At 41.6% G+C, this 13,678-nt stretch overlaps 1 protein-coding gene across 3 annotated transcripts in view; it reads left to right on the top strand.

The window, feature by feature from the left end:
- limk1a (LIM domain kinase 1a) overlaps positions 1-13,678 on the top strand; it is a 78,065-nt gene that overhangs the window by 59,576 nt on the left and 4,811 nt on the right. For all 3 annotated transcript variants that reach the window (XM_049576476.1, XM_049576477.1, XM_049576478.1), the window contains 12 exons: positions 2,137-2,246; positions 5,145-5,360; positions 5,688-5,793; positions 5,984-6,195; positions 6,455-6,641; positions 6,838-6,924; positions 9,527-9,658; positions 9,849-9,908; positions 10,392-10,457; positions 10,873-11,041; positions 12,216-12,271; positions 13,109-13,266. In XM_049576476.1, coding sequence (XP_049432433.1) covers positions 2,137-2,246; positions 5,145-5,360; positions 5,688-5,793; positions 5,984-6,195; positions 6,455-6,641; positions 6,838-6,924; positions 9,527-9,658; positions 9,849-9,908; positions 10,392-10,457; positions 10,873-11,041; positions 12,216-12,271; positions 13,109-13,266 — 1,559 coding nt within the window. The remainder of the gene's footprint in view (positions 1-2,136; positions 2,247-5,144; positions 5,361-5,687; positions 5,794-5,983; positions 6,196-6,454; positions 6,642-6,837; positions 6,925-9,526; positions 9,659-9,848; positions 9,909-10,391; positions 10,458-10,872; positions 11,042-12,215; positions 12,272-13,108; positions 13,267-13,678) is intronic.

The raw sequence follows: 13,678 nt of genomic DNA, 5'->3' as shown, positions 1-13,678 counted from the left end.
ACACTGCAAAAGGAGGAAAATCCTAAATCAGCAAGTTGCATATTGTGTATTTTATTCATTGCAGGGTCAGTCTGTGTTGTTCCAACTGAGGATATAAAACCATTAACTCAGAAAATACAAGAACGTCCGGATGTTATCTTATGAAAACCAAGTGGTGGCATGTTTTCCTCACATTTGGCTGAAGGCTGCTGCTCAGATTAATTACTTAAAAAGCAGATAATTAATATGCTTGTACAGTGTCTTCCTCCCTGCAGCCTGAGGGCCGTCAGCATGTGTTTATCTGTGTGTGTGCACTCGTGGTTTCACTGCTGCTCTCCCAGGAGGGTGGGGCAGCAGACATATGGCTGCATGCATTGATTTTATTGATTCTTTGATCTTCACATTTTCTTCCTTTTTGTCTGGTTTTGTTTCGGCTTTACGGAGCATTTAGAAGTCGCATATCTTTATTTGGGCGATTGATAGGTTTGCTGTGATTTTCCAGTTACTTTTAAAGGCCCAGTGTGAAGGATTTCAGGGGATGTAGTGACAGAAATTAAATACAAGTATGTTGTGTATGTATAATCACCTGAAAATAAGAACTGATGTGTTTTTGTGACCTTAGAATGAGCTAATTATATCTACGTAGGGAGCAGGTCCTTGTTTATGGAGATTGCCGTGTTGCACCGCCATGTTTCTGCCATAGCCCCCAACGGACAAACCAAACACAGGCTTTAGATAGGGTCATTACATCGGCCACTGGCCTCTCTGCAACGAGTGTCTGAAAAACACAAATTTTTCTAACGTGACATTGCTTAATCAACCTTTTTTCCCGGTTTAATTCACTCGCTCTGTTTGTTTTGGAGAAGAAGAGACCTCTGCAGGTAATTCAGTTCCAGCTAAAACCCTCCTGAACAATTACCACTGAAGGAAATCAAACCTGGAGAAGTTTCAGCTGCTTGCAATCCTCAATCCTCACCACTAGATGCCACTAACCCCCCCTAAATCTTATAGACTGTACCTTTAAGGGTGCATCTCAGCATTGTGGCTGTGTCCATGAGCTCGTATGTTATGCAGGTTTGATCTTTACAAATTTAAATGAGTAAAACTGTTAAGATTTAGGCATTTTCTCTGAATTATGTGCCGTAATAGAGTCTAAATGCGCCTTTTTTGAAAAGAAACATTATGCAAATATCTTCTTCCTCCTTAAATAATGACACTAAACAATACAAATGTTCTGTTTTCTCCTTTTGCATTTAAGTGGTTGGTCTTTGTTCAGCGCTCCTCAGTGAAATGCCCCTCCTCACTGTTGGTACACTGCATTTGCATTGCAGATCGTTGCAGTTGAGACGTGCTGTCAGAGGGCCCACTCCCTCCAAAAAATTTTCTGCCACTCAAAGCACAAAATGAAACCACAAGCTCAGCCTCCGGGGAGCAAACAGCTCTGGTGAACTCGACCTTTGGTGCTTAACATCGTTGCTCATGTTTAATCATAGAAGTCATCAGGTATTTGAGTGGGTGGGTCATTTGCATCACCGGGCGCTAAATTACCTGAAGGAGTTAAAAGAGGTCGATAATGATGTATGTGTGAGGGCCACTTAATCGATTTCTCTGTCGGTCAGAGTCGCAACAAGCAAGGACAAACAGATTTAATGTGCAACAATGACAATGAGAGGGTTGTTGCTGATTGGAGTTGATCTTTTCATTTTTTTGTGATTTATCGGATCATTTAAGGGTTTGGTTTCCTGCTGTTGGTCTGGAGAACACCACAAGCTGAAAGCTCCAGCGGCAGCGTCGTCCTCAGATCTGCCTGCGTGATTAATCTGCTCATTGCCTGCTCTGCTTTTTGGCCATAACTCAATTCCCCCTCTTGTTTGCAAAACTGCTCTAAGCTCTCAGAGGGGGACCTGGCAGCAGCAAATTCAATCTCCCAGCTCTCAGTATTACCCTCAGCGACCAGACCTCGCCCTACTTCTGCGACCAGTTATTAAAGCCTCACGCTGCCTGTTGCTCCGGTCACATCAAATACACTGTGAATTCCTGCCCTGCAGTGTTTCCACTAGAGAAAACAATCCCTTTGACATCCTTTGTACATCAGATTTCCACAGCACCAAAAAGCAGAATGTTCTGTTAACTGTGTCGTTGGTTTTCTCCCAACAGGTCGCAGGGGAACAGAAATATCACCCAGAATGCTTCACCTGTCTGAACTGCAGGGCGTTCATCGGAGATGGAGACACATATGCTCTGGTGGAGCGATCCAAACTCTACTGGTGAGCCTCAAGCACAATATTACAAGACATGCACCCACTGAATATCACAGTCAAATCAGACTGTGAGATGTAGGCGTTGTTACATTCCTCAGTCTTTAACTGGCTTCATTTTTAACACAATTAAAGCTTTTGCAGTTTGTGGTGTGGTAGCTCCAATTCCCCGCTAATTCACCAAACTATTTTTTCTTTTTTTAGTCCATTTTTCCAGTTTCTCTTCTCACTTGAAATCCCTTTGAAGTGCAATAAAACCACATAAAACGCACAAGAAGACAAAGCTGCAGTTGAGTGACAAAAGCTTAAATTTATGCAGCTCATTTTGAGCTTCAGAGGATTTTTTTGATGTTACTACCAACTGTGGCGACAACTGAGCGAGTGAATGGTGGAAATTCACAGCAATCACGGTTTTACCAGACATGTTGGGACTTTTTGTTTGAAATTTGGTGCTTTTGGTATTTTGTTCCAAATGGAAAAGTACAAGAAACTACTTAAAGTACAGTTGTTTGACGCTGTGGCAGAGATGAACTGTGGTAAAGAAGATTCAGAGAGGATCTTTTGTATATTAACAGCTCTGAAAGTCTCTATTTTAATGGCTCTGATAGTAAGTCTGCAAATTCAAATCCAGTACATTATAAAAGAATTTCCCTCTCAGGTCTTTTTGTGTCTGTTTGGGGCTCAGATTGTTTGACTTGTGTGGCTCCGCAGTTGTGTTAGTGTGACTGTCATAACCCTCAGGCTTCAAAAACATAGAGTTCAGTGTGCAACAAGCTGCACTACACAAACAGATACACTCGGACAGAAGAGCCTTTGTCCTGGTCTCTGAGTGGAAGTGGATGATGACAGTGTGATTGTCTCAGATCATTACATTCACTGAGAGGTTTAGTAGTTTGGGTCAGATTGGTGCGCTTTAAAAAGAAAGTCATCCAAATTAAATTTCAGCTCTGGTGTGTTAGTTTTGAATCATTTGATAGGTATTTCATGAGTCCTCCGTACATTCTGATCATTCTTCATGTGTTTGGGGAGTGAGAGTCAGCTCAGTGTTTTCCCAGCTAAAGCAACATCTTGTCAACATCATGTGATGCTGTAAAAACTAGGCCTGTACAGAATAGCTTTGCAAATTCATTCATAACACTGATATTTAAATTGTAAATCAACATTTGAAAGCTGCACAGCTTTTTAAAAAAAACTGTATTCATTCTGTTGTATTTTTGGACAGTTGCAGATAAAGATTTAGCTACATATACTATTTGTAGAAATAGATTTTAGTAGTGCCTACATGTTTCCGACTCATGATCCAAATATATCCAATAACTCCAGCAAAGCTGCAATAATAAATTAAGTAATTGATTTGTTTTCAGCTATTAGATCATTAACTAATAATAACTAATACCTGTTAATCAGTTAATTGCTTTACTTTTGTTAGTAAAAAAAAGTCAAAATTTTCTGATTCCAGCTTCTTAAATGTGAATATTTTCTGGTTTCTTTTCTCCTCTGTGACAGTAAACTGAAAATCTTTGGGTTGTGGGGAAAAAAGACATTTGAGGATGGCATCTTGAGCTTTGGGAAACACTGAACAACATATGTCAGCATGTTCTGACATTTTGTAGAGCAAACAACTAATCAGTTAACCCTTTAAAACCAGGAGCAGCATCATGTCTTCTGCCATGCCTTTTGCAAGTGTGTAAACCTTTGAATCCTGAGCAAAGTGGTGCGATTTCTTTCAAAAATGCGGTCAGAAAATGATTTTTAAAAAACAAGAAAAAAAGCTAGCGAAAACTATATTTATTAGTGTTACATTTTGAAATTATTTTACAGAATTTTTTTCAATAACTTTTAAGCATCTTTTCCAGGTCATTTCCTTGTTTGTTTTTAACTTTCTTTCTTTTTACTAATTTCTTGCAAGTTTTTGGGTTCATTTCTTCTTTCATTGCTCATTGCCTTCTTCCCATGTTTTTGAAAGAAATCAAGCTGATTTGCTCACGTTTAAAAGGGTTAATCGACAAAATAATCAATAGATACATCGACAATGTAAATAATTTAGTTACGTAGCTGCAGCTGGGGCAGTGTATCATTTGAAAAATGATGATACCAGTACCCTTGAAGTGATGCCAGTAACAATAGATCACTTCAGTTGATACCTTTTTTTCTACTTTGATACCCATTATATGAACAGAAGCATTAAGTTGCATAAAATTCCCCCAAACTGCCAATTCCGTCAGATACATTGCGGCAGGTACAAAAAGGATCAGATGTAGGTATTGTTTGACTCAATATAACTTGGCACTGGGTTATTTTGGTAGATAGCTAAGAGGTATCGAGTTCAGATACCCAACCTCAGTTGCAGCCCTAAGCTCCAAAGTTTTGTAAAGACCAAAAGTCAAAACTAGTTGGAAAAAGATAAATGTAATCATGATTTTAACTGTCAAAGTATTCTGCTTTAGTCCATATTTGTTGGCATTTAGCCTTTCAAAAACAAAAGTTTCACTGGGGTCAGAAAACTGTTTGTATTCCTGCTTGCCGCACACAAAGAGAGACATGCACCTGTATATTGGTCTAGCAGCAATATAACAGCACCACATATGGTATTTATTAATTAATATAAGTTGATTTAAAGAAGACTAACCAATTTAATCTGATGAATCATTTTATTCAAACTGAGGATTTTGTTTGAGATTTTTTTTATTTTGGGTGGGGGGGTGATACTGTCATAAAATGTGACAACAGCTTCATTCAAAAACCTCAGTAGAAGCTTCGTACAGCCCTCATAAAAACTGAGAACTTGATGTTCCCCTCATGACTGCATGGACAACTTTAGAGCCAGACCCCTCACTACGATTCCCATTTAACTTCTCTCCTCCTTAAAATATCTCTATCCTCCCTCCTCTTCCTCTCTGGCTCCAGCGGTCACTGTTACTACCAGACCATCGTCACCCCGGTGTCGCTGCCGGACTCGCCATGCTCCCGAATCCCTCACACGGTCACACTCGTGTCCATCCCGGCCTCCGCCGAAGGCAACAACGGCCGCAGAGGGCGAGGTTTCTCTGTTGCCATCGACCAACCGCTCAGCCCAACCAACGGCTACAGTCCTGAACATGGACACACCGTCAGAGTCTCCCAGTGAGTCCGTCTCTCCGTGTTCCTGTGTGTGTGTGTGTGTTTATGCATATTTTGTGGATTGTGTGAAGAGAAGAGACAGTGACTCCAGTAGAGGTTAGCATGGTGGAGGACAAAGAGTGAAGAAGGGCAGACAGTGTGATAGATGAGATTCATTTGGGATGTATAATAGAGGGGAAGGAAAAGGAAATGAGCAGAAATCTAAGTCACTGTTATTCAAATGAGTCGAGGCTTTATCAGATCTGAGGCCTGCGTCTGAACGAACATGTTTCATTGTGTGCAGAAAGGTGTTAATTTTTTCTGCTCATCTCATTGCTCTTCTGTATCCAGGGTGGACGCAGACTGCATCAGTCCAGACGTGAAGAATTCCATTCATGTTGGAGATAGGATCCTGGAAATCAACGGGACGCCCATCCACAATGTCCCACTGGATGAGGTAATGACCACACTGAAATATTTCACTTTACTGTAAATATGCAAATGGAAATCTTGATCCTGTTCTTTACTCATTGCAGCACGGTAACCATTTCCCCAGACTTTATCCATTAGAGCATTTCTCTAGTTAAAAAAACAATCTCTGCTGTTCTAATTGCGGACCAGCTAACCCATCTGAACTCTTCGTCTAGATCGACCTGCTGATCCAGGAGACGAGCCGGCTGCTGCAGCTCACCATCGAACACGACCCTCACAGTCAGGAGCAGGAGGGAGGCTCCTCAGGGGCTGAAGAGCAAGGCGATGGCCCCCTATCGACCCCTCTGTCAGAGGGACCCAGCCCCATCCTGCCCATCACACAGCCCCCACACCCTGACATCAACAGTCTGAGATCCCGCATCATCACGTAAGAAACAGAGATATTGTTTTTCACCTGGGGTGTCTCCCCTTAATTGCCGAAAATTCATTGTATTCCTTTAGGCTCAGCTCAAACTGAGGTAGCAACATGATGGAAAAGTTGTACAGTGTTTTAGCTTCTTCCTGCCCAAATATACTGCACCTGTCCTTCATAAATAAAAGCTTCGATGAAACTTCACACCTTGCACTCCTTTCCTTCTCCTCTTTCTCTTCCTCTAACTCTTCCCATGTCCCCTCTCACCCTTCAGGAGGAGCTACAGTATTGATAAGTCACCAGGCTCTAGCAACGCGGCGTCTCCCATCTCCCAGAGGAAGGACATCAATCGATCAGAGTCGCTTCGCGTCGTGTCCAATCAGACGCATCGCATCTTCCGCCCGTCTGACCTCATCCATGGAGAGGTGCTGGGGAAGGGCTGCTTCGGACAGGCCATCAAGGTAGAGCTGGGGGCAGGGACACTGCTGGCTGTGTGTAAAGTACATGTGCAGCATGCATCAAATGTAGTCATACTGACATTGTCCAGCAGATGGCAGAGTTTCAAAATGTCTGCTTTCCATGCTGACATATAGAAGGTGGAATACCAGTTTGTTGCTCAACTCTATTTGTATTTTCCATCACTGTGTGGTGTCACAGGTGACCCATAAGGAGACGGGGGAAGTGATGGTGATGAAGGAGCTGATTCGCTTTGATGACGAGACTCAGAGAACATTCCTGAAAGAGGTGAGTGAAGATGGACAATCCCAGATGGCGTCATTAAGGAGTGTATTCAAACCCTGAATCAACTCTTTGTCCTAAACAGAAATCTGCAATCAATACGTGTCGACCTCAGATTATAAAACAACCAGTGTGTTCATAAATCATTTCCTTGAATACAAACATTGCTACAGTCAGTGAAATGAGGGCAGTCAGTACCGCAGAGCTGAAGAAAGTTTGTTGCCGGTTTGAATTAAGGACCAGATGGGCAAATCTGTGCTGAGAAAGTAAAAGAAAAACATTTTTTTGTACACGACCAGAAGGTGAATAATGTAGTTAAAATTAGCAGCTCCTCTGTGTGAATGTAGGGCATGACTGAATAAAAAAGAAAGAGTTCTCTCGCCTGAATAAATGAAAGTAAAATACATGAAATTACCTCTGAAATGGGACGGAAGGGAGTGTTAACACAGTCCTTCCTCCCAAGAATGATGGATGAGCAGAGCTCATTTCACCTCCCACACAGAGCTTCATCTTTCTCCTATCCTTCCATTAATCTAAAGAGATAACAGAGACCGACTCATGCACAGAAGTTTAGACTTCTCTAAGACTTATTGGGTTATTTTTACCCTTGAACTGATCTGAATTACTCCTGATGTTCCTGTTTGATGTTCAGTGTCGTAAACTCGCTCATCCAGCTAACAGCTTTATAATTGGGATGTTTGAAGTTCAGGAAAATCATTCCCATATGCGTGGAGTATTGGATTTATTTTTAGGTTACGATATCACTGAGTCTTTGCTTTGTAATTGGTGCAGACGACGACAGAGTAGAAAGAGCGGCTATAAAACAAACTCCAACCACAATGAGGCATGATTATTACTCCCACTGGCTGTTTGTTTGTAGGTGGCCCGAGTCTCACATTACGGAGTCTCTTGTGATCTTGTTGAGGAAAGAATGCACTGAACATGTCAGACAAAGACATCATGAGGGCTGAAGGGTAATATTTCAGGTTTATGTGTGTAGCAGCGACCTCCTCCTCCTTCACAGCCCTCCAGGAGGGAAATATTTTACGAGGTGTCATACTGTCATCATGCTGTGAGGACTACTTGTAACCTCTCACACCACATGTGCTGGGAAGCTTTGCCTTTGCTCAGCGCTCTGGATTTATTTAGCAGTCTGAACTATGCAGGAAGTTTCTCTGTTGCCTTTAAAATCAAAATAAAAAGAGCAGAAAGCCGCAAAGGTGCTCACTCAGACCAGAACAAACCTTATATTTAAAATGTCAGTTTGTGAAGACATCGACATATGTCTTTGTATTTGCTTTATTTCACGTTTAAATATTGGTGACTACGCGTGAAATAGATGCAGTTATTAAACTGAACACAGGGTGGAGCACTTCTGTGTGAAGGGCATATACTGTAAGTACGCTCCAGGTAATCAGAATCAGGTGTGTGATGGGCAGGCAAACAGTTTTTGTGGAGGGATGTTGAAAAGCTTGAAGTATTGGCAGTAAAAGTGAATTGCTGAATGGAATAATGATTAGATATGGACAATGCTGTCGAAAGAGCGAGCAGCAGTACTGACGCAGGGCAGCAGCAGCATAGACAATGCAAAGGAAGAGCAAATTGGGAGGGTGTGTTTCGTAGATGACATATGGAGAGTGACGTATGAAGTGTGTGTGTGTGAATCAGTGCAGCTCAAGTTGACTTCCTGAACTAGCTCGCAGGCGTCGCTCCATCAAATAGGCTTGGTACCGCTGTCTGCACGCGTGTCTCCCACAGTGGCATCAGTGTTTCACTGGCCACCTGCCACAACGTACACAACACAACTGAGAAGTTTCCACACATTAAACCCGCTCTATCTTTTATACTGTTGCCGGAGAGCTTATGTAAATCCTGCTGGTCGTCATAACAAAAATTCTCATGTTGTGATAGTAATTGTCATTGATCCGTGTCTCAAACTATGACATGTGCGGTCCTTGAATTTGAGGCAATTGGGCCTGGAAAGTCCTTAAAAGTCATTGAATTTGATGTTTAAGAACACGGGAAACCCTGAAGTTTAGTCTGCACATTTAATTGACAAGTCTCAAGCAACCTGACTCCCAGAAATTAACCGGTACAATTCATTGTAACTGGAAAAAATCGTCTAACTGAATCAGGACTCTCAAATGTTCTTATTCAGTATAGCACCATTAGATTATAAGTTAGAGGAATAGTTTGACATTTTGGGAAATAACTTAATGAGCAGGATGAAAATACTGATCTCATGTGTGTACTGTAAATATGAAGTTTAGTTTAGCCCAAAGACTGCTCATAACCCAACTTGTTGTTTTTACACTTCGGTTTTTGTACAGATGACACAACCAAGGTGTAACATGTTAGATTGTGAGCTTTAGAGATTTCTTTACCTTTAAACGGAGCCAGGATAGCTATTACCTATTTCCAGTCTTTATGCTAAGTTAAACTAACCAGCTGCTGGCTAGCTTGGTATTTATTTGTATATGGGAGTGGTATCAATCTTCTCATCCAATGGCAATAGAGGGAATAAGTGTATTTACCAAAGTGTCTTCAACTTGTCCAAAGCTAATATTCAGTGTGAGTGTGTAAAAATGTCTTGACGTTGTCTCATCAGGTGAAGGTCATGCGTTGCCTGGATCATCCCAACGTGCTCAAGTTCATCGGAGTCCTCTACAAGGACAAGAGACTCAACTTCATCGCAGAGTACATCAAGGGAGGCACCTTGAGGGAGATCATCAAGAAAATGGTGAGAGGGCAGCGTGTGCCTGTGGACATACGAATGTGTCTACTTCCTGTTCTATATTCAAAATGCATTCAGTAGACCTTAAAGTAACTGAGGAAGTGGTGCGATCTTGCATTGCCTCAGGTGGAGTCTTTGTGTTAGATTAATCAGCAGCTAAAGTGACACTGAAGATATTTGTAATTTTTGCTCACAGGACAGCAACTATCCCTGGAACCAGCGGGTCAGTTTTGCCAAAGACATAGCTGCTGGGATGGTGAGTTCAAAAACTGAAAAGTGTTTTTACCTTTGATAGTTTCTTTCATTAAAATAGTGCACCTATGAAACCTCCTCAGACAGTCAAATTGCCTTAATATGCAGCAGTGAAGGAAGGTGCACTGCTTCCTGTTCCTGTCTGCTGTCTCCCTCTAGTGGTCATATTAGTGAGCTACAACACTTCCACTAATAATGTGTGCTCAGTCTTTTCTATCCCCCGCTATGTAAATTAGAGCATGAATTCCTGCAAGATTAGACCATCAGTTCCCAATGTTTTCCCTTGATATGAGTACAATGATGAATGCCATGTACGACTGGATTATTGTATTTACAATGACAGCTGTTTGAGATGAAACAAAGCAGGATTGTTCCACTTGGCATGGAGAGTAGGGCACCACAAAAACACTTCCATTTTCTGTTTATTTATTTTGTATTCTTCATGCCTTTCTGTCCTCTCCTCTCTGTCTATCTGTCTGTCATCCAGACGTATCTGCATTCCATGAACATAATCCACCGGGACCTGAACTCACACAACTGTCTAGTCCGAGAGGTAAGAACTTGTGTATTCCTCTGTGTGTGTGAGTTTGTGTGGACATATCTATGTATATATCTATGTTTTCTTTTAAGAGTTCAACACAGTGCACCTGTCACTTGCTGGGCCACTTCAGAGACAATAAACAAAGGAGAGCCTTGTTAGCAGTAGCTATAAGAGACTAAGCCTTCTTAAAACACGCTCCACTGACCTGCAGCAGAAAGTTCTAGCTACTCAAACAGAGAAAGTGCATGTGTCACATGAAAACAAAAGGTTTGTATTGTTGAGCCTACATCTGAAGTGTTTGGAAAATCCACACTAAGAGGAATTAAAATTTTAAACTTCCTTATATCACTCTCTCTGGCAGTATCAAGCAGCATATATCCTTTCAGTCTAATAACATTTTATGACATGTTAAATTGCCTTTGTGTAGAACAATACAGTGGTGGTGGCAGACTTCGGGCTGGCTCGGCTCATGGTGGATGACAAGCACGAGGAGAAGTTGTCACAGGGTAAACTGCCCGGCCTGAAGAAGCCTGACCGCAGGAAGAGGTACACCGTAGTGGGAAACCCCTACTGGATGGCTCCTGAGATGATCCATGGTAAGATATGCAGCAGTGATTCTCAAACGTTTTTGTGTATTGTACCACCTTTGACGTGTTTTTGTAGCCAGCGCGAAACATTTTTAATGGAGACACACAGTGAGCAAATTAAAACGTGATTGTGGTCGTTACGGCAGTTAAGGATTGCACTGAAAATAGGAATAATGAATACAAAATCCCAGGGTGAGGGAGCCCTTCTGTGCAGAGTTTGCATCTTCTCCCTGTGTCAGTGTGGGTTTTCTCTGGGTACTCCAGGTTCCTCCCACAGTCCAAAGACAAGCAGGTTAATTGGTAACTCTAATTTGTCCGTAGGTGTGAATGTGAGTGTGAATGGTTGTCTGTCTCTATGTGTCAGCCCTGTGATAGTCTGGTGACCTGTCCAGGGTGTACCCCACCTCTCGCCCAGTGTCAGCTGGAATGGGCTCCAGCCCCCCCACGACCCCAAACAGGACAGGCGGTTGTAGAAAATGAACGAATGAATACAAAATGTGGTTTATCAAACCTACATTTACATTTTTATTGAACTTATTATAGTATAGTTAAGGAATTATGCATGATATATTTTTTTTAATTAACTTTGGGGTTTTTTTTGTTTGTTTGTTTGTTTGTTTTTTTTTAAATCTTAAGTACACTTTGTAGTACTCCAAAGTACCCCTAGGGGTACCCATATCCCCGTTTGAGAAACGGTGATCTACTGGGATGCTTGTGCTGTTTTAAATAATATATGGACTAATTAATTTATGTAAGTCCAGTGTGTGAGATGTAGGGGCATCTATTGGCAGAATGGCATATAATATTCATAACTATAATGTTAATGTTACCTTAGAATGAGCCATTTACATCTACATACCACGCGTTTCCTCTTCCTCAGAGTCCACCTGTTGTTTCTACAGTAGCTCAAAATGGACAAACTAACCACTGGCTCTAGACAGGGTCATTCACATTTTAGCATTGGCCACCATAGTTCTCCTACACGCTTGGCACATGGGCAAAGTTTTAGTCCTGCAACCTCAACTCTAAATGCCACTAAATCCTACACACTGGACCTTTAAACCCAGTCACACCTTACTGAGATGAAGAAAACTACTCTCACTGCAGTGTGACAGCTGTTGACTTTGCATTGCATTCCTTTTAAAAATTAACAACAGCCCCATTTTGTCCTTTCTGTTCCCAGGGAAGAGCTACGATGAGAGAGTCGACATCTTTTCCTTTGGTATCATGCTCTGTGAGGTGAGTGACCTTCCTCTCTCAGTACTCATCATAACCCAACTCATTTTTTTATTTCTTGAAAGAGGCAATTGTTTGATAAGCAGAACTTAAAGCGCCTCATAGCTTTGTCCCAAAAGCTTAAAATTCAGCCAACCTGTCATTTGTAAAAGTTGCTGTCCTTGTAACTTAAAAATTAAATCCTTTAAACCCTTTCAAACCCTCTGAACTCTGACATGATTAAGCTTTGTTTTATTTAATATTCATTGAATTTTACCAACGTTTATCACCTACAAACTCTTTTATTATCTCTTCCTGGCACAAATTCAGTTAGACTTTCACTTGTGCAAAACTGCTCCTCACTCCATTTTACGTCTTAGTCTGGCATTAACTAAACTTTTCTGTAAATGAAGGAAAATTCAGTGACCTGTCAAAAATGTCAGCTTCTCACATTATTTGCAAAACATTCATTTCCTTTTATGAGGGAAAGTCTTGCTCCTCCAAAATTCCAGATATTTGCTTTCCAAATGAAAATCCAGCCCCAAAGTGTGGTGAGCTTTGGGCCTGGCCACACACACCATCCACATAATTTGGACTCAACAGTTTAGTTCAGTCACTGCGAAGCCCCAGGATATGACTTCCCCAGATGGACACCATTAGCCAGAGAATATTTCAGGGATTAGAGGGAACAGAAAAGCAAAGTTGTCTTCATGTGGCTTCTGACAGGCACACAAACGGTAGTTGTGGTCTGCTGGCAACGATCAGCTTCAGTTTAGAGGTTTAGTGCTTTTCAGCAGATCGGCACAGGAGGATCCATGTTTAACTCTTTCTCCGTCTCTTTGTTTCTCCTGCTGTGTCCAGATAATTGGCAGGGTGAACGCAGACCCAGACTACCTCCCCAGGGCGATGGACTTCGGACTGAACGTGTCTGGCTTCCTGGAGCACTTCTGTCCCCCTGATTGTCCCCCCGCCTTCTTCCCCATGGCTGCTGTGTGCTGTGACCTTGATGCAGACAAACGGTCAGACATCTATACATTTAAATTAACTACAATTCAAGTTAACTACAATTGCAAATAAATTTTACTTTTTATTTATTGGATTAAAATGTGCTATATCGGGATATGTATCATTATCGGGATATGAAATGACCTATATCGTGATATGAGATTTTGGTCATATCGCCCAGCCCTAGTGGATCCTCTACTGATTCCCACCCCTAGAATGCACCATGCATGTCTTATTTTCCGAGATTGCGTTTGTTCTATTTTTTTTTTATTGATCCGACTGCAGACAGAGATGATGCACGACATGTTAAACTGTTTTATAGTCTGATTTTATGGCCCGTTTGTTTGAACGGTACGAAAAATGAAAACGGCACCTTGCAGTACTTTTTTTTTTTTTAAAGAAGATCCCACAGTAGAACCAGCCCCT

The sequence above is a fragment of the Epinephelus fuscoguttatus genome, linkage group LG5 (assembly GCF_011397635.1).
Source record: "Epinephelus fuscoguttatus linkage group LG5, E.fuscoguttatus.final_Chr_v1".
NCBI classification, from domain to species: Eukaryota; Metazoa; Chordata; class Actinopteri; order Perciformes; family Serranidae; genus Epinephelus; species Epinephelus fuscoguttatus.
The sequence above is the reverse complement of the archived record's forward strand: the minus strand, read 5'-3'. Positions and strand labels throughout refer to the sequence as shown.